A 22326-nucleotide genomic window follows, 5' to 3' on the forward strand; every position below is an offset into this window, starting at 1 on the left:
GTTACTTCACTGAGGCTAACCCTTAGCAGAATCCAATTGAAAAACAATTCCTCTAAGGAAATCATAGGTTAGGTAGGATTTTGCAATTAGAAGGTGCAGTAAAGCCCATGTCCCTTTGGAAGACAACTCAAATCACTCCTAGAATTTTTTCCTACAGATATAGGAAGGAGAGTCATAGTCCTGCTCAGCCTGGTCCTCTAGGCAGCCCTTACTAATAGATCACAGATGAAATCCATGTGTAGCTTCCCCCATGCACAGTGCCTTGACACATCCTAAGGTCTTTGCTGTCCCTCATCCCCTGCTTTATCTTTACTGTCTATCAACTATTGAGTACTTTTGGTGCTCCTTTCATCTTTAATCCCACTTAATTTTCAAAACAACCTAGAGAGATGTCTAAACTCAGCTTTAGAAGGATCAAGTAACCATAAAGGTCACACAATTAGTGTGTACCTTTTCACTCCCAAACTTAAAATTGTTTTATATTTCTTCTCTTCTCAGCCCAGTTCAAAGGGCACCTCCTCTGTGAAGCTTACTCTGAACCCTTCAATAAAAATTGTCATTTCTTCCTTGAAGTTAGGCAGGGCCTTGCTACATCTCCATTACAGCAGACAGTGTGGGCATGCTCAATCGTGCAGTTGTATCCAACTCCTGTGACCTCATGGGCTATAGCCCACCAGGTTCCTCTGTCCATGTAATTTTCCAGGCAAGAATACTGAAGTGGGTTGCCACTTCCTACTCCAAGGGATCTTCCCAATCTAGGGATTGAACCCATGTCTCTTGCATTGGCAAACAAATTCTTTACCACTGGACTATCTGGAAGACCCTACAGCATGGTGTTACACTTTACTGATTTGAAGATAGTATTTCTTTGAGCTCCTCTGTGGTAGGAGCTCTGTCTTTATTTTATTTTTAATGTCAATATCCCTAGTAACTAGCACAGTACCTAGTTAGGTCCTCAGTTGATACATTTTGAATGATCATGAAAATCTGGCCACTGTCCTTATTAAGCTTGTGGATCTCTTTCTCAGTATATGAACTTACTATACTAAAAACAATGCCAAGTTTAAACATGGTCTTGATTAAAAATATTAATCAATGTTAATCAAGACCAAATCAATAGTGAGATACACACTTCTGTTATTTCAATACCCTCTTGACATCAGTTATTGAGAACTCTTAAACAGAAACCTAGTTACAGGGTATTTAGCATATAAATACATGCCTGACCTCTAATGATAACAACCCTCAAGTGTAAGGGGGGCAAAACAGATCAAGTTAACTACACCCTGCTTGTCAAGTGTCATAACACATATGATATTCATTTAAATTGTAGCTCTTGTCTATAACTGAAGGAGTAATTGGCTCACTGATGTGATCTGAATTCTCTCTGGGTTAATGAACATGATGATACTCACCATTAATGGTGGCACACAATGACCTTTCCATTCTATGGAATCTCAGACTATTTAGCTCCCTGACATTTACTTTGCTATAAGTTATAGTTTTGTGCAAAGAAGACCCATTCTACCAGAAGGGAGAATTATGGAATTTATGTGAACATATGTGACATATAGAAGACTGATTGCCCAGATAGGGTGAATGTTAATGAAGGCATACATAGAAGGTGAGGGTTTAGGGTAAAAATAATGTTCTGGTGATATCTTAGGGCATTAGTCACAAAGGAGTTTACCAGTGTCTCGGGAGGAACTTTCAAGTATCACTGTGGTCTTCCCTGGAGAATGCTGGAAGCTCATTATAAACATCTGTATCAACTTACAAAAGACAGATGGAGAAAGGAGGCACAGATATTCTTATTTCATAGATTCAAGAGCAGTCTTTCAATCTGTCTCCCACCTTGGATATAAATCAGCATCAAATTTTACTAATTGGCACTTACTCATACTACTTCAATAACCCCACATACCTCCCCAGAGAAGGCTTGTCCATTGAGGAGGTGCTCTGACCCTTGGCTATCCTCACTCCCAAAGTGTAGCCGGATCTCCTCCAGCCGATGGCTGTATGTCATTGGCCCTCCTGATATGTTAACCAAGTGTTCCTTGTCCAGACGCAAGGACACATGTCTTCCAGTGTTGTACATGGTTCCACTGACCTGCAAGACAATGGGCAATAGGTCAAAAAAGGCTCTTCTTCCATTTCTCAGTTTCTCACTCAACCCAGCATGGTGTTTAGACCAATCCCTTTTGTTTCTTTTTGATAGTAAGACACTAAGCTAAGTCCACATATGGAGTAGGAAGTGACAGGTTTCCTAGAGGGCATTCCTGTCTTACATGGTCTCTATGGTACTTTCTGTGAGGCACAAGCCACATTGTCAATTAGGAATATGAGGTAGAAATTCAAAGGAGACTTTATCAATTGTGACTAATATTTTGGGCACTGAGCCTTATAAAGAATTAACTGGGCTTCTTACCATAAATATTTGGAATGTAAAGATACTGCAAAAGTTAAAATCTCAGGTATGAGAAATTGAAGAAAGCAATTAGTAAGGATGAGATGTTACCAAGAGAGAAGTGAGGGAGATAAAATGAGTGAACAGGAACAAACTCTAGGGGGAGACTGAGGCTTAGGTCTGAAGTCTCAAGCATCCAGTCTGGAGTGTCTTGCTTTAGGTCCTTCTCTTACCCTGTACAGAGTCAGAACTTTGATCTGTCCTTGCAACTCATGGCTTCAATGTTGAGCTAAAAAGTTTCATACAAGTTTCTAATTTCACAGATTCTTATTCTCTTTTGCTTCAGCCCATGCAAGCTGCTAAGGTTTTACTACTTAAGGTTTCTTTTCCTTCTTTCCTCTTTGACTTGATGCTCACTTTCATTTTCTTGACTATGACATTAGTGCCTCTAAACACTTGATTCTAAAACACTGAATCTTACCTGGAACTGCATTGCCTTCGTCTCTTGGGTCAACCTCGCTTTAGGAGCAGATTGAAAGTTTAAAGGAAACTTTGAATGGGTCTGGATTATATGCTTCTGGGCTACTGGTTTCTGAGCTTCTTGTATTTTCTACCTATTTACTCTGACTTCTTTGGGTTCAGCCCTAGGGACTTTTTAAGGGATTCACATAACTTCTGATAACTTAATTAGATAGGTTTTTTATATATTTGCTCTACAGCATTAGCCTTACCTGAGCCTACAGTTTCCTAACACCAGTCCTGTGAATGATTAGTTATTTTAGTTCTATAGATTTCTCACTGTGGCAGAGACAGCAGTGCTCATTAAATACTTCACTGACTTATTGTTACACTGTCTTGCCATAAGGTAGAGCTCACGTGGCTGATTTTGGCCATGGTCTCTGAGGGGCCATGACAAGTGCAATTTCCAGTGAAACAGTGAAAAGCTTATGCATAATTCTCCAGTTTCTTTCTTCACCTGCTGCATCAATCAAGGGGGCAATATGAAAATATGTAAATGTGGTACAACTACAAGATGGAACCTGTGTCAGCCTGGGTCCTTGGAAGATTATTGGCAAATTGCAAAAATGGTTAGAATTCTTCCTCTCCCTGTAATTACACTACTTACCATGTGACCTTGTAGCTACTCACATCAAGATAGGAGGAGCTTTCTCCTTCACCCCTTGAATTTGGACAGTTCCTGTCACTTGTTGGATACAATATTCTAAGAGCAAGCTTTCAGAGACCTTGCATGTGTCCTTACTCCTTTTCAGAAACTTGAGGCCAACATGCAAACAAGCCTGAGCTAGCCTGCTAGAGCATGACATCAGAGTGAGGAGAACCATCCCAGTAGAAGCCATTTTAGACTAGGCCATTCTATTACTGATCCACCAATTGATTGGCTTAGTCTGGCCTAAACCAGAAGAATTTTCCACAGACCATAGCTTCCCATACCCTGTGGAGCTAAAACAATTGACTCTTCTCAGTATCTAAGCTTTGAGATTTGTTATACAGCAAAATACAACTGACATATATTAAGTCAATCATCTTCTCTGTCCTTGAGTCTGAAACTATCAACAAAAACTCTGGACAGTCTAGAGTAGCTGAACTAGAAAGTCATTTGGGGCTCAGATAGTTAGTCTGCTGATCAGCTAGAAAGTCTTACCAGAGCAAGAGAAGAAGGCAGTAGATATGCCAACAGTGGCAGAGGAAACTATGCAAACAGAGAGAATTGGAGACAATATCTACTTTACCTTCAGAAATCCCTTGCACATCTTTGTTCCAGTTCCTTCATGAAGCCCAGGCTGCACTTCCTCTGATACTTTGTATCTTACAAAAGGATTTATTTTTTGAAAGTTATCTGTTCCTTGAACCAAATGATGCATATCAAAGACTCTACTTCTTTTTCCAATCTCAAGTAAATGTATATTTAGTCAGTGTTACATAACAAGAGTTTGTCTTCTTTTCTTGTCTCAGTTCAAGGCTTTCTTTGCAATGAAGTGGTAGAGAGAGATTTGTGTTTGACACTGTTTTCAATTTCAGCAAAATTTATTTTTTCTACTTATTAAGATAATACATAGGCATTATATATGAGTAGGAAGATACAGAACAGCACAAGGAAATAAAAATCAGTCACAATTCCACAGCTAACCAATAATTAACTAATATTTTGGCATACACCTCTTCATGCTCATAACCATATATGCCTATATTTTAATGAGATTATTTTATATATGTAATAAATTATTTTTACATGGATTGCCTAAATATGTAAATATATTATATAAAATTTATATATTTAATATATTACATACAACTATCATGTATAATAATTTAACATATCTATTACATATCATTTTATACTAATATATAGTAAACATATATTAGTTTTAGTCACTTGAATATTTTGAGATTATTAACCATTTTGCTGCAATATCACTTTGAAGTGATTTCATAATATTCCACTGTAAAAATATATAACTCACTGTTGAATCTTTACACTTTAACTTTACACTTTACCTTTTCACTACTGCTAAAAATATTGCAATGTGGTTACCAGTGGGGAGAGGAAAGGAGGGAGAAGCAATATAGGAGTAGAAGAGAAAAGGGATTAATATGGGATTATTTGAAATCATTTGTGTGAAAATTGTATAGCACTACAACTGGATCTTTGATTCAACAACAACAAAATACTGCAATGAGCATCCTGATGGAAAAATATTTTTACTAGTTCAGAGATATTTCATTACACAAACTCTGGGTTAAATGGTGTGTGCATTATTACAGTGCTTATTGTCTATTGCTGAATCAATCTGTTGTCGAGAGTCGATCCCACAAAGCAGAACTGGATCTTATATTCTCTTCAAATGACCTTAATTCAACTAGCAACATTCATGAGGTACCTATAGTATGCAAGCTGCATACAGGAGCTACTTCAAATTCTCATAGGATATGTGCTCTATTCAAATAAACAAGTATACTTGACTTCCCTGCACTTCTAAAAATCATCTCAGTGTATTTGTCGAACTTTCCTAAGAAACTTATTGCCCACTGAAGCAAAGCAGAGACCATGTCCTATGTTTGTCTGCACCTTCCAAGTACTTAGAAAACACCCTGACACAAAGTAGAGACAAGAATAAAGGGCTCTTGAGTCAAAAGATTCCCAGTATGCCTCTTGGTTACTTGGGTAGTTCAGTTAATTTCTTGAAGCTTCAGTTTCCTTAATAGTAAAATAGAGACAAGAGAATTAATCCTATGAAAGTGTGGGATAAAAAAGTATGAGACATATAGAATGAATACCAAAATGATAGAAATAAGCTCTTCAGTAATTACTTCAAATATAAGTGGATTCCACTTATATGAGGTACCTAGAATAGTCAAAATCATGGAAATAGAAAGCAGAATTGTGGTTACCAGGGTTTGGGGAGGAGGGGCAGAGAAGAATGGAAGTTATTGCTCAATGGGCATAGAGTTATGCCTATTGAGTGGGCAAGACAAAAAGAGTTCTAGATATGGATGGAGGTTGTACTTCATACTGCTGAATGTACAAGTTAAGGTTAAGATGTGGTTTTAAGATGTGTGTTAAGAGGTGGTTAAGATGTGATTTTTACACATATAAAAACTGGGAAAAATTCCTTCATGAGTTTGTTGTGAAACTTAATACATGTAATGATCAAAAATTTTAATTCTTTTCCTTCCTTACTTTTGACAATGAGTGCTTAGCTGATGTGAAGGGACCTGATGTCGAGAGACTATAGCCTAGTGGAATATAGTGCCACTTTCTAAAATTCACAATGAATAACTTTCACTGACTTCTGCATTGTGATGATTCAGTTGCCTGTCATTTTGGATTTTAAAGCTTTGGATATGGGAAATATTCAAGATCATTCTGAAGGCCATGAAGCAAACTTGAAACCAGGATAACCAGGAATAAACTAGCATGCCTTCTAATTCTTCCATTCCATACTTCCAGACTTCTTCTACTTCCAAGGCTCTATCTTTATTCATTTCACTGGCTGTGTGCCAGTATCTGGGGACAGTGTGGTGAGTAAAACCAGGAATGGTCTCTGCCCTCAAGGAGCTCACAATCTTCATTATTATAGGGACCAGAGTGAGAGAAGGAAATTATGGGCAATCCATCTGAAATTCTACCATTTGCTTATGTATTCTAACAATTAGAGACAACAACCCTATCCCCAGTCCCCTTCCCCCCGACTCTGATAAAAAAAAAAAAAAAATTGTGTATCCAAGGTAATGGTGTGTTGCACTTTAATTTAAAAATAGAGGCTTGACAACATTATATATGATATCTAATGGTACATCTGCACTGTAGTAATTAACATTGCAGTAGTGTCATCTTACCTGTAATGCTAATTTATAGTGTTCCCTGTGAACTACTTTGATGCAGAGCATGTTGGAAAAAGTTGTATTATGTAGACCAGGAAACTGAGTTCAGACCATTCAGGATATAAGTTGAAGCTGCAGGAGATATCCAGGTTACCTCTGGCTGCCTCACAGTTCTCCTTTTTGTTTTATTTTAATTCACTACAAAATGAGATGAGAGATGTCATGCCCATTTTGTAAGCGAGAGAAGTAAGTGTGGTTGGCGAATGCTCAATGTCTTGTCTCCTGATTCCCAGTCTAATGATCTTGATGTGAGCAAATGCTCACATTGTAAAGTTGGCTGTTCTAATATGGCAGATACAGTGTTTTGTGGCAGCTCACAGTTAGCCAGGGCCTTTTATTAATGGGCTCATTTCCTCTTTCATTCTGCTGGCATTGCAGCATTAGAAGGAAAAAAAAAAATCAGCCAATATTTTAAAGGGGATTTTTAATTCTTTGAAAATGGGCAACAATCCTATTTACAACACTTGGCATCTTGGTTTGAATCCTTAATTGGTGTCAGATATGGTGCTAAGTACAAGCTTCCTGGATAGCTCAATGGTACAGAATCCACCTCCAATGCAAGAGACACAGGAGACTCGGGTTTGATCCCTGGCTCAGGAAGATCCCCTGGAAGAGGAAATGGAACTCCACAACACTACTCTTGCATGGGAAATCCCATGAACAGAGGAGCTGGCAAGCTACAGCCCATGAGATTGTAAAGAGTTGGACATGATTGAGCAGGCATATACGCACACATGGTGCTAAGTACTGAATCTGAACTTAATTAATCTTCACAATTTATCCATCACCAAATCTAGTGTGGTACTTAGATCTGTGCTGTTTGCTTCCTCTTGGATGGGAAGCTATGGGGCCAAGTCTGCATAGCGTGGAGGCCTTCCACAGGCATACCTGTTCTCCTTGGTCTCTGTGACTTCTTCGCATCTTGAGGCAAAAACAAGGGAGCCAGAGCTTGATTCCACATGTCTCTGGCTCTAAAGCCTATACTTTTAACCACTGGGAACTATTAGATCACACGCTTACTACCTACCAATGCATTCTTCAAATATGGATTGATAGAATAGGAAACCCTCAGTGGTTCAGAATTCATAAGATCTGGGGTTATTTATTGTATTAAGGTTCTTCAGAGAAACAGAAACAATACAGTGTAGAATGAGATTTATTTTAAAGAATTGGCTCACGTGATTATGGAGGCTGGTGAGTCCAAAATCTGAAGGGTGTCCTGGCAGGCTAGAGATCTCAGAAGTAACTGATGATGCAGTTCAGGTCCTAAGGCCAATTACTTCGGCATTCTTTTTTGCCTGGGGAGGCCAGTCTTTTTGTTCTACTCTGATTTTCAACTGATGCAATGAGATCCAGACAAATTATGAGGGGAAGTCTGCGTTATTTAAAGCCCCCTGACTTAAAAATTTATATTATACAAAACTACCCTCACAGTTTAGTCAGTCAGTCAATTCAGTCTCTGTCTGATTCTTTGCGACCCCATGAATTGCAGCACGCCAGGCCTCCCTGCCTATCACCAACTCATGGAGTTTACTTAAACTACCCTCACAGAAACATCCAAAATAGTGTTTGGCCCAATATCCAGGCACCATAACTCAGACAACTTAACACATAAAATTAACCATCATATTTATCTTCAAATCCCATTTACTTTCTTTACTACATCTTCCTTAAACAGCTCTTAAGCAGCTATGCTAATACGACACATAACAGGTTGATATATGTAATATAATAGTATGTATTTTCTGTGGGCTTCCATGGTGGCTCAGCAGTAAAGAGTCAGCCTGCAATGGAGGGGACACAGGAGATACGGATTTGATCCCTGGATTGGAAAGATCCCCTGAAGGAGGGCATGGCAACCCACTCCATATTCGTGCCTGGAGAATCCCATGGGCAGAGGAGCCTGGCGGGCTACAGTTCGTAAAGTCACAAAAAGAGTCTGAAGTGATTTAGCATGCGTGCACACATAATTTCTATATTATATAGTTTAAAAAGTCAACTGTACTAAAGATGTTCTCCAAACATCAGTCATATCGGAAGATAGCCAGTTTGCAATAATGTATGTTTGAATTATAGATAATTAAAAAAACAATTTATTAATAACTTTTAAAATAAATTGCTTTTAATAAATTGATTATACACACAACAAGATAGCTTTATCTTTGAGTTTGCCTGGGATATTAGAGATGATTCTGTTCAAGTCCTTCAGGTTGTCAAACTTCTTATTATAAGATTGTGGAAAAAAAGAGGAAAAGCATCTTTTTTAAAAGACCTAATTCACAAAATAAATGTGACAATCTTTTGGCTTAATGGAGATAGCACGTGTATGGTTGATGTCTAATGTGGACAGCTAAGCTTGAGCGAATTTCACTTTCAGAAATTACAAAACATTCAATAAACAGTTACTTGTTTGGTGTGTTACAAAGCTTATGCGACATTTTTATTCTATTCTATTTCTATTCTCTCTCAAAGCAGTCTGACTGAAATCTCCTCTTAATACTCAGAAACAATTCTCCACAGCAGTCATGGAAATGCAGTACTACAAATAGAGTATAGAACAGGAAACAGATTTCCAGCTGTGTAAAAGGGAAATACTGTCATTTGATGAACAAAGGTTGATTCTTAGCACAGATGGATGACAGAGTCAGGGTAGGAGACACACAAGAATTTTGAGAACTTATTATATGTCACATGCTATGTCACATTTTGGATCATAAAACTAGGTATAAATAAAAGCTAAAGACTATTCAAGGTTATGTGAGGAGCAAGAGAGGGTGCTACCACTCAAAAGACTTTATGAGCAAAAGCTCATGGTCTTCCTACTGTCTTAAACAGCTTTTAAGCTACCATGGAGATGCTGCACTCCATTTCTCAATGACCCTGTAAACTTTAGAATTTAAATATTTTATTGTTTTTCAGTTGCTCAGTTGTGTCCTACTCTGCAACCCCATGGACTGCAGCACTTCAGACTTCCCTGTCCTTCACCATCTCCTAGAGCTTGCTCAAACTAATGTCCTTTGAGTCAGTCATGCCATCCAACCATCTCATCCTCTGTCGTCTCATTCTCCTCCTGCCTTCAGTCTTTCCCAGTATCATGTCTTTTCTACTGAGTCAGCTCTTTGCATCAGGTGGTCAATATTAAACCGTCAGCTTCAGTATCAGTCTTTCCAATGAATATTCAGGGATGATTTCCTTTAGGATGGACTGGTTGGATCTCCTTTCAGTTCAAGGGACTCTCAAGAGTCTTCTCCAGCACCACAGTTGAAAAGCATCAATTCTTTGGTGCTCAGCCCTCAGTCCAACTCTCACATCCACACATGCCTACTGGAAAAAAACATAGCTTTGATTAGACAAACATTTTTCAGCAAAGTAATGTCTCTGATTTTTACTATACTGTCTAGGTTTGTCATAGCTTTTCTTCCCAGGAGCAAACATCTTTTAATTTAATGTCTACAGTCAACATCTGCAGCGATTTTGGAGCCCTAAAAAATAAAGTCTGTCACTGTTTCCCTTGTTTCCTAATCTATTTGCCACGAAGTGATGGAACCGGATGCCATTATCTTCGTCTTTTGAATGTTGAATTTTAAACTAGCTTTTTCACTCTCCTCTTTTACCTTCATCAAGAGGCTCTTTACTACCTCTTCACTTTCTGCCATAAGGCTGGTATCATCTGCATATCTGAAGTTATTAATATTTCTCCTGGAAATTTTGATTACAGCTTGTGCTTTATTCACCCCAGCATTTTGCATGATGTACTCTGCATATATGTTAAGTAAGCAGGGTGACCATATATAGCCTTGTCATGATCCTTTCCAAATTTTGAACTGTTCCATTGTTCCATGCAGGTTCTAACTATTGTTTCTTGACCTGCATACAGGTTTCTCATGAGGTAGGTAACTTGTTCTAGTATTCCCATCTCTTTCAGAATTTTCCACAGGTTGTTGCAATCTGCACAGTCAAAGGCTTTAGCATAGTCAACGAAACAGATGTAGATGTTTTCCTGGAATTTTCTTTTATTTTTATGAGTCAACATAAGTTGGCAATTTAATCTCTGGTTCCTCTGCCTTTTCTAAATCCAGCTTGAACATTTGGAAGTTCTTAGTTCACATACTGTTGAAGCCTAGCGTGGAGAATTTTGAGCATTACTTTACTAGATTGTGAAATAAGTGCCTTTGTGTGCTAGTTTGAACATTCATTGGCTTTGCCTTTCCTTGGGATTGGAATGAAATTTGACCTTTAACAGTCCTATGGCCACTGTTGAGTTTTCAAATTTTGCTGGCATATTGAGTGTAACACTTAACAGCATCATCTTTTACGATTTGAAATAGCTCAGCTGAAACTCCATCATCTCCAATAGCTTTGTGCATAGTGATGCTTCCTAAGGCCCACTTGACTTTGCACTCCAGGATGTTTGGCTCTAGGTGGGTGATCACAACATCATGGTTATCTGGGTCATTAAGATATCTTTTTTATATAGTTCTTCTCTGTATTCTTGCCACCTCTTCTGAATATCTTCTGCTTCTGTTTGGTCTATACCATTTCTGTCCTTTATTGTGCCCATCTTTGCATGAAATGTTCACTTGGTATCTTCAGTATTCTTGAAGTGATCTCTAGCCTTTCCCATTCTATTGTTCATCTCTAGTTCTTTGCATTGATCACTGAGGAGGGCTTTCTTATTTCTCAGTGTTATTCTTTGGAACTCTGTGTTCAGATGGGTATATTTTTCCTTTTCTCATTTGCCTTTAACTTCTCTTCTTTTCTCAGTTATTTGTAAGGCCTCCTTAGACAATCATTTTGCCTTTTTGCATTTCTTTTCCTTGGGAATCGTTTTGATCACCGCCTCCTGTACAATGTTATGAACCTCCATCCATAGTTCTTGCAGGCATTCTTTCTATCAGGTCTAAACCCTTGAAACTATTTGTCACTTACATTGTAGAATTTTAATAATAGTCTCAATTTATTTTCCCATATAGAACTGGCAGAAACCTGTCTCACTCCTAACAGAAGTGGTGGTACTCTTTCCTTTAGGATTCAGTCTTCTCTAGCAGGTTGTTTTTTACAGTAATTTGACGAACACACTTGGCTCATGACTGTAACCCTAACATCCACGACAGTATCAGCGATTATGTTGTGTACTAGGGCTTGAGTTACTGTTTTCACTTAATCCTGTGCTGCCCATGTGAGGAAGACTTTAAAATCCATGTTATAAAAGAAGGAGATGAGGCTCAAGGAGCTACATGACCCTATCTAAAGCTGTAAGTTTAGAAACTGGCAGAGTCAGAATGCATCCCTGGGTTATCTGATTCCAAATTATAAGCTCTTAAAAGAGAAAAGGGCAGGAGTTGGCAGAAAAAGTGTCTGGGAAATCATTTAGCTTATAAGTAGCTGCTGGGATTGGAGATAAACTCTTAAAATCAAAATATGATTCCCCACAGATGTGAGAGGTTGGGTTTAATTTTTTTTGGCAAGCCCTGGCCTAAATATCCTTGGGGATTTCTTTACCATCCAGGCAGCAGGAGAAACTCCAGTACACACTTGCTGGTTGTTGAGGTATGGATTCATACCTGATTATCCTAGTATTGGCTTTATCAACTGGGTGGTCAAACTCATAATGTTTAAATGTAATTAGTGAGCACAAGAAATTTAAAAACATCACTTAATCTGGTTTCCTACAGAGTAGCTCAAGATGCCAAAAGGTTGATTTCTATAGGCTGAATTCATGAAGCCAGTAGGCTTATTGTTCATATAGACACTCTGGAAGCATCCATGGAAGAATAAACAGTGTGGCAGAAGCAACTGGAGTCAAACTATTGGCCTCACTATAATGAACATATACATAGATTAGCAAAATTGAGGTGGGTTTTAGAGTGAAAGGGACTTCAGCGATAATCAAGCCCAAATTTTCAATGAATAAAACTGGAAACTGGGACACAGAAAGGTTGAGAGATTTATCTAAGACTGTATAACAACTAAGTTGCAGACCCAAGACTAGAAATCAACCAGTTAACTCTGCTTCTTGCTCTGTGCAGCACATCAGCCCTTCCTTTTATTCTTTTATTTGTCTTTTAAATTTTTTTTTACACTCAGGGTACAACAGAATACGGACTCAGAAATGTCAGAGCACTGAGAGGTGTATACACAACTACCACAGTCAATTAAAAAAAATAGAAAAAAAATGCCTGACACCTGGACATATCATTTACATGATATCACTCATCTGGATATAGAGCTTCTCTCAGTGGTTGTTCAAATGTTTTGTGCCATGACTTTAGAGCACTAAGTACAAATGAAGGGTATTAGATGCTGAAAGGGGAGATGAAGGTAAAAGACATGGAGTATTAGAATCAGCCATTTTTGCAATGTACCTTTGAAAGAAAGAGAAGATAAATATTTGGAGCTTGCAAGTTGGAGTAGTTGGAAAGGGAGTTACTGAGATGTGGGTAAAAAGAAAAAGGAGCTGGACTAGAATGATGAGCTTTGAGTTGGCATAGATGGAGTTGCACAGGCAGGTTAAAGTATAATCTCACCCATCACTCTTAACCCTGCAGGGAGGATAGAGGTTTTATTCCCTAGGAATGCTAGTTTACTTGTCTCTCTGTAACCCGTCCATCTAAGTCACTCTGCTCTTCCTATATGAAGAGACTGGGAGTCTGGAGTCAATATTGAAAAACTAGATGCAATAATCAAATGTGATTCTTATAATTATACTAATCCTATTATTATTCTTAAGATAGAAATTTAACCTATGTATGGTAATACTGATTCATCAAATCACAGATGATATCTTTCAATTTGAATACTTCAGGGTTGCTAGGCTGCAGTAAAGAATCCCTTACCATGATTGGTAATGACAAGAGGAATTAGGAATATTGTGAAAGATGCTGCCTGATCTGCAAAGGTATAGGCTATGTAAAGAGAATGTTCTTTATCCTCCATCTCTCTTAAGGGCAGGTAGCTGGCATTAGGCTTGGTATGTTCTTCCCTTACATAGTTGTTGGCACTGAAGCCCTTCACCTATGCCCAAGGTTTGCACAGTATCTGATCAGGGAGAGGGAAGCAGAAAGATGTGTCTGGAATGAGTTTTTCCACTATAACCCTGGTATATAGATTTCCAGGCATGAGTCCTATATATTTCTTGTTTATTGAGCCATTGCTGCCAACTAATGGTTTTATTAATTTAATGTTACTTGAATGATTTAATCTTATGAGTAAAATTTAATTTTGATAATTTTACTTCTGCATCTTATGGACATTTTAAACCCTTACACAAAATCTGTAGGCAGGTGTGACCTTCCAATTTTCCAGATGAGGAAATTGAAACACAGAAGGTTGTGTAACTTGCTCAGTGACATTACAGATAGTGGGCTAAAGAGTCAGAGATTGGATGCAAACTGTCTGATTTCAAGGTTCGTCTCTTTCTCCTCCACTGTGTTTCTCCTAGCCCTTAAAAAGCCAGCCTCATCTGTATCACTGTGGTTCAGTTTTGGGTGAAAGATTAGTTTTCCAATTCTCTTAGCTGGACTAGAACTCTAAATCGGCATGCTAGGCATTTTAATGCTTAGAGAATTCTTGCCAAGCATCTCATTTGTATCAAAATTCTGGGATTCTCTAGAGAGCAACCAACTGTATAGAGTAATCAGAATGAAGGTGGTATCAGCTGATTGAACAGCAGTGCTGCCCTCTTGGAAATATTTGCTCCTCTGTTCCTTTTGATGAAGGTGAAAGAGGAGACTTTAAAAACTGGTTTAAAACTGAACGTTCAAAAACTAAGATCACGGCATCCAGTCCCATCACTTCATGGCAAATAGATGGGGAAACAATGGAAACAATGAAAGACTTTATTTTCTTGGGCTCTAAAATCACTGCAGCTGTTGACTGCAGCCGCAATTGAAACATTCTTGCCCCTTGAAAGAAAAGTTATGACAAGCTTAGACAGTGCATTAAAAAGCAGAGACATCACTTTTTTGACAAAGGTCCATATAATCAAAGCGGTGGTTTTTCCAGTAGTCATGTACAAGTGTGAGAGTTGGACCATAAAGAAGGCTGAACGCTGAAGAATGGTTGCTTTTGAATTGTGATGTTGGAGAAGACTCTTGAGAGTCCCTTGGACTGTGAGGAGATCAAATAAGTTAATCCTAAAAGAATCACCCCTAAATATTAATTGCTAGGACTGATGCTGTAGTTGAAACTCCAGTTCTTTGGCCACTTGATGCAAAGAGCTGACTTATTTGAAAAGACACTGATGTTGAGAAAGATTGAAGGCAGCAGGAAAAGGGGACAACAGAGGATGAGATGGTTGAATGGCATCGCTGACTCAAAAGACATGAGTTTGAGCAAACTCCAAGATATAGTAAACGACAGGGAAGCCTGGAATGCTGCAGTTCATGGGATCTCAAAGAGTCAGACATGACCTAATGACTGAACAACCACTACTCCTTTTGGGGGTTGTGTGATAGCTCAAATTAAGCTTAGGTAGAGTACATGCCTATAAATGGAAATAATTTTCGGTAGGGAGGGGGATAATACAGACATGTTTCTCTGTATTTACTTTTCATACTTCCTGTTGTATCCCTAGTACATCAATACTACTTGCTTTTTATTTATAGAGAAGAAGTGGACAAGATGATATTCTGAGCATATCTGGATGCTGCTCCAGGTCCACCCTCAGACTGACCCACTCACTTTTGGTACCTTATCTTTGACAAAGGAGGTAAGAAAGTACAATGGAGAAAAGACAAGTTCTTCAATAAATGGAGCTGGGAAACTGGACTTAAATTAGAACATTTTCTAACAGTACTGCTGCTGCTACTAAGTCGCTTCAGTCGTGTGTGACTCTGTGCAACCCCATAGATGGCAGTCCACCAGGCTCCCCCATCCCTGGGATTCTCCAGGCAAGTACACTGGAGTGGGTTGTCACTTTCTTCTCCAATGCATGCATGCATGCTAAGTCGCTTCAGTCATGTCCACAGGATACTCTAGGCAAGAGTACTGAACTGGGTTGCCATTTCCTTATCCGTCCTAATGGTATAAACATAAATAAACTCAAAATGGATTAAATACATAAAAGTAAGAACAGAAGCTATAAGACTCTTAGAGGAAAATATAAGCTCAACAAACATTGACATAAATCATAGCAAAATCTTCTTTGCCCACATTATAGAATAATGGAAATAATAAGTAAATGGGACTTAATTAAAGCAAAAGAAACTATGAAGAAGATGAAAAGAAAGCCTTCAGAATGGGAGAAAATAATTGCAAACAAAGCAACTGATAAAGGATTAATTTTCAAAATGTGCAAACAGCTCATGCAGCTCAATATCAGAAAACAAGCCCCAATCAAAATATGGCCAGAAGACCTAAACAGACATTTCTCTAAAGAAGACATCTGTAATGGCCAACAAGAATATCAAAAGATGTTCAACATTCCTCATTATTGGAGAAATGCAAATCAAAACTACAATGAGGTAGCACTTCATATCTGTCAGAATGTCCATTAACAAAAAATCTAAAAACAATAAATGCTGGAGAGGGTGTGGAGCAAAGGGAACCCTCTTGTACTGTTGATGGGAATGTAAATTGATACATCTGCTATGGAAGAAAAACTAGAAATAAAACAGTGCCATGATGTATTGAGTCATTTCAGCCATGTCTGACTCTGTGTGACCCTATGGGTTATAGCCTGTTAGGCTCCTCTGCCTATGGGATTCTCCAGGCAAGAATACTGGAGTGGGTTGCTATGGTCTTCTACAGGGGATCTTCCCAACCCATGGATTGAACCCACGTCTCTTAAGTCTCCTGCACCGCCAGGCCGGTTCTTTACCACTAGTGCCAGTATGACCCAACAATCCCACTACAGGGCATAAAGCTTGAGAAAACCATAATTAAGAAAAATCGTAACTGAAAAAATATGAAAAATAATATATATATATATAATGTATATGTAAATGAATCACTCTGATATACATCAGAAACTAACATAACATTGTCAATCATCTATACTTCAAAATTAATTAAGCAATTAAACATATATTATATTAAAAAAAAGACATATGTACCCAAATATTCATTGCAGCACTATTTACAATAGCCAGGATATGGAAGCAACATAGATGTCCATTGTCAAATGAATGGATAAAGAAGTGGTACCTATATACTATGGAATATTACTCAGCCATAAAAAGAATGAATTTGAGTCAGTTGAACTGAGATGGCCAAGCCTAGAGCCCATTATACACATTAAAGTAAGTCAGAAAAAGAAAAACAAATATCATATATTAACGCATATGTATTGAATATAAAAAAATGGTACTGATAAACCTATTCGCAGGGCAGGAATAGACACAGATATAGAGAATGGACTTGTGGACACAGTAGTGGAAGAATAAGGTGAGGTGAATTCAGAGAGTAGCTTTGAAATATATATATATATATTACCATGTGTAAAACAGATTGCTGGTGAGAAGTTGCTATATAATAACATAGGGAGCCCAGCCTTATGTTCTGTGATGACCTAGAGAGGTGAGATGAGGGGATGGGAGGGAGGCTCATGAGGTAGGGAATATATGTATGCTTGTAGCTGATTCACATTGTTGTATGGCAGAAAGCAACCCAAAGTTATAAAGCAATTACTCTGCAATTAAAAATAAAAATTAAAAAAAAGATAATTCCAAGAAAGACAATAGTATAAAATATCTTTCTAAACATATATTGACTCATTTTCAGGACATAATTTATTCTTATTCTGTGAAAATTCAAAGTTAGTCCACCTTAATTAACATACTAAAACTTGTCTTAGAGAAGTATTTCTAGCTTAATGTCACTTAATTCAATCTCTGATTCACAGGCTTTAACTCTGCATCTCCAGTTATTTGGTGTTCAAAGAGAAAAATGTCTCCTAAGAAAAGCTTGGTGGGACACAATGGCACATAGGCACCAAAAGAGCAGACAGATCACCTTCTTAAAATTCTTCCACGTGGGTGTCCTGGGTCCCACTGGTTGGGTTAGAATCCTTGATGCCAGTTTTTCAAAGAAATTAAAAATAGTAAATGTCTGGAAAGTATTTAGAGGATAAGTCCTTTGGTTCATTCTTCATGCCATTGAATGCAAGATAATTATTTAACATTTATCTCTCATCATGTACTTGACCCTATGGGCTCTTGTTTATCAAGAACTGCTACCCTCTAGGACATTCTCAAATGCCCACAGTGATCATTGGGCAACATAAATAAGTGAGGTAGGTGAGGTGTGATGGAAATGGTGGGGACATTTGGGGGCAGTGTCCTGGGTATCTCTGGAAGGGTGTACAAGATAAATCAGGTGATGCTTGCCTTGAGGGGAGAAAACAATGGGAATCAGGGAAAGGAGAGACAGGATACAAAATTCACTTTGCACTCTTGTGCTTTTTGGTATTGTTTTAAATTTATAAGTAAAAAAAATGATTTTTAAATTGAAATAAGATACACTTTGGGCAATCACATCAAATGCTAAATCTTGGATGAGGTACAATGGTTATCATGTGGGCCCAGGAGCTAGTCTAGAGTAGCTGCCCATAGAAATAGGAAGCAAAGTTACATTTACAATCTTAAATTTTCTAGTAGCGAAAAGTTACATGTAAAAAGAAAGAAAAAAGAAAAAAATTAAAAACATATTTCGTTTAATCCTATATATCCAAAATATTACTTCAACACGCAACCTATACAAAAATAATAATGAGATGTTTGACTTCACTTTTTTATAATGTCTTTGAAATTCGGTATGTATTTTACACTCAAAGAACATATCAATTCAGACTTGCTACATTTCAGGTATGCAATAGCCACATGTGACTGCCTTATTGGACAGGGTAGCCTAGTCAGTGTTCTTTTCTAACCTGTTCTTTCTCATAGTTTCATATTAAGGATTGAGCAAATTGGGCAGCTGTTGGAGATGCTAGACTCAGGAGCACTAAACACCCCAGGAATATATTAGGAGCACGGTATTAGTAAGTTGTATCTGCTTCCCACCTGCATACACAGTTCACTATCTGTTCAGGTTTTTCTTTTCCTCTCCTTTTATTTTTTAGTGATTCATATAGTAAAATTTATGAAGCAACCATGCATGAAAGTAGACAAATGACAGTCACCTGGGCTGGTGTTTAGAATCTACTGTCCTTGAAACTCAGATATGCATTGCCTAGCACTATTCACTAAGGATGTATAACTCCCTGTTATCTAAATTATAAACTTTTTAATACTCCTCCTAAGAAGTTGGCTGAATCTGAAAATCATGAAATAAAATGAGAAGATAAATTATATAAAAGTGGGAAACCTTTTTTCTCACAGGTGTATTGGTGAATACAAATGGGAAAATTCCCAAGTGCTGCTATCCCACTGCTTCTTCTCCACCCAGGAATACATAGCCTTTGTTTCATACATGAAAGCCATTTATTTTGTATTAATTAAAGCATTAATTAAACTGTCTTCTCAGTTAACAACTGTGCAGTTTGTATTTCATATTGTCCAGTTTTTATGTGCTTTGCAATTTTCAGTGGCTCTGCAACCATAATGAACCTTTCCTGTGCCATGGAAGGAAGACTTAAGGTCTTTGGCTGATAAGTAAATATAATCCAGAAGTCAAATTCAAGGACGACTTGCACAATCCAATATTTTATTGGATTCATACTGTTGTCACTGACTGCTGTAGCTCCTAAAAAGTGAGGGGTGACTGTGAAAAAAAGACACCAATTTCTAGAAACAGAATGGGTCCTTTCTAGAAACAGGCAGTCAAGACAGTTACGTTTTCTGACTAGAGGTCACATCTAGATCTACGGTGATGAATGTATCAGCATCACTCTCATCTGTCAAGCCTATGTGTCTGTTGCTGTGCATGCATTAACAACTTGATCCTTGCTGCTGCCCTGAGAGACAGATAGTTTTTATTATCACCATTTTGATGAAGAAACTGAGGCTCAGTGAGGGCAAATATGTCACAAAACTGTGAGTGTCAGAGATGGTAAATGTGAAATAGCCCATGTGGACTGCATACACTGGCGTTGAGGAGGGAGAGATGACCTCTGTTCAGGAGCACCAGTGATGTTTCCTAGAGGAGCTGTCACTGAAATGAGCCTTGACGATGGGCCTTGGGGATGTCCATACATACTTAGGATAGCAGAGACCTGGGGATGGGAAAATATAAAACGTGCAAAACGGAATGGAAGAAAGAACTAGTATTCCTAGAGTGACTGAGACAGGAGCAAGCATGGGATGACATGGGGAACCTGTGACCGAGGTGTGACAGACTCCTAGCTAATGCCTTACACAGATCATCTCCTATTATTGTTTGCAAAATCTGTGAGGTTCTCTCCATTATAGATAAAGAAAAACTAGGCTCGGAGATGTTCATGGATTTTTTGAGGCTGCACAGCCAGCGAGCAAAGAAGGAAATATTTCAGTGCATATCTGTCCCACTCTTTCCAATATACTGTGAAATCATGTTAGAAAAGTACACTTTTCTTAAAAAATTTTTTTTCCTTTGATCTATATTTCTGTCTTTGTGCCAGTACCATACTGTCTTAGTGACTGTGGCTTTGTAGTAGACCCTGAAGTCAGGCAAGTTGATTCCCCCAGTTCCATTCTTCTTTCTCAAGATTGCTTTGGCTATTCGAGGTTTTTTGTATTTCTATACAAAATAGAAAGCCCAGAGATAAATCCACACACCTATGGACACCTTATCTTTGACAAAGGAGGCAAGAATATACAATGGAGTAAAGACAATCTCTTTAACAAGTGGTGCTGGGAAAACTGGTCAACCACTTGTAAAAGAATGAAACTAGATCACTTTCTAACACCACACACAAAAATAAACTCAAAACGGATTAAAGATCTAAATGTAAGACCAGAAACTATAAAACTCCTAGAGGAGAACATAGGCAAAACACTCTCCGACATAAATCACAGCAGGATCCTCTATGATCCACCTCCCAGAATACTGGAAATAAAAGCAAATATAAACAAATGGGATCTAATTAAAATTAAAAGCTTCTGCACAACAAAGGAAACTATAAGTAAGGTGAAAAGACAGCCCTCTGAATGGGAGAAAACAATACCAAATGAAGCAACTGACAAACAACTAATCTCAAAAATATACAAGCAACTTATGCAGCTCAACTCCAGAAAAATAAACTACCCAATCAAAAAATGGGCCAAAGAACTAAATAGGCATTTCTCCGAAGAAGACATACAGATGGCTAACAAACACATGAAAAGATGCTCAACATCACTCATTATTAGAGAAATGCCAATCAAAACCACAATGAGGTACCATTTCACACCAGTCAGAATGGCTGCAATCCAAAAGTCTACAAGCAATAAATGCTGGAGAGGATGTGGAGAAAAGGGAACCCTCTTACACTGTTGGTGGGAATGCAAACTAGTACAACCACTTTGGAGAACAGTGTGGAGATTTCTTAAAAAATTGCAAATAGAGCTGCCTTATGATGCAGCAATCCCACTGCTGGGCATACACACCGAGGAAACCAGAACTGAAAGAGACACGTACCCCAATGTTCATTGCAGCACTGTTTATAATAGCCAGGACATGGAAACAACCTAGATATCCATCAGCAAATGAATGGATTTGAAAGCTGTGGTACATATACACAATGGAGTATTACTCAGCCATTAAAAAGAATACATTTGAATCAGTTCTAATGAGATGGATGAAACTGGAGCCGATTATACAGAGTGAAGTAAGCCAGAAAGAAAAACATCAATACAGTATACTGACACATATATACGGAATTTAGAAAGATGGTAATGATGACCCTGTATGCGAGACAGCAAATGAGACACAGATGTATAGAATGGACTTTTGGATTCAGAGGGAGAGGGAGAGGGTGGGATGATTTGGGAGAATGGCATTGAAACATGTATACTATCATGTAAGAAACGAAGTGCCAGTCTATCATCAATACAGGATACAGAATGCTTGGGGCTGGTGCATGGGGATGATCCAGAGTGATGATATGGGGTGGGAGGTGGGAGGGGGATTCAGGATTGGGAGCTTATATACACCCGTGGTGGATTCATGTCAATGTATGGCAACACCAATACAGTATTGTAAAGTAAAATAAAGTAAAAAAAAAAAAAAAAAAAAACAAAAAAAAACATGCTGCCATGCCCTGTTCTGCTATACTGATTCTTCTGATTTGCCACATTTCTGTATCTCTCTCTCCTCTGTAATGCTTATCATTATACAAACGACCATTGCCATCCCTGCCAACCCTCTTCTCCCTCTTCCCCAGTCTTTGACTAATAGAAATAAATCTAAAAATCACCAATGAGTAAAAGCCCCAAATAAATATTTAAGTGGTTGACAGTACCTATTAGAATCTCATCTTAGAGATGATATGATAAATACTGCAATAATAACAATATCTCTGAACTATATGGCTCAATTTTATGCAACTGATATTATATTTCATGGCTCCAGAGCATCATTTACATGAGCTAATTTGGATCCTTAATATAGTAAAATGC

The 22326-nt window shown here is 38.1% G+C and overlaps 1 protein-coding gene across 1 annotated transcript in view; it reads right to left on the reverse strand.

Annotated features, from left to right (window-relative positions):
• The window catches only part of CA10 (carbonic anhydrase 10), a 798969-nt gene that overhangs the window by 179795 nt on the left and 596848 nt on the right, over window positions 1-22326 (reverse strand). Inside the window, exon 4 of the mRNA XM_052657811.1 lies at window positions 1925-2110. Coding sequence (XP_052513771.1) covers window positions 1925-2110 — 186 coding nt within the window. The remainder of the gene's footprint in view (window positions 1-1924; window positions 2111-22326) is intronic.

Source organism: Budorcas taxicolor, chromosome 19 (assembly GCF_023091745.1).
Source record: "Budorcas taxicolor isolate Tak-1 chromosome 19, Takin1.1, whole genome shotgun sequence".
In the NCBI taxonomy this organism is placed as follows: domain Eukaryota; kingdom Metazoa; phylum Chordata; class Mammalia; order Artiodactyla; family Bovidae; genus Budorcas; species Budorcas taxicolor.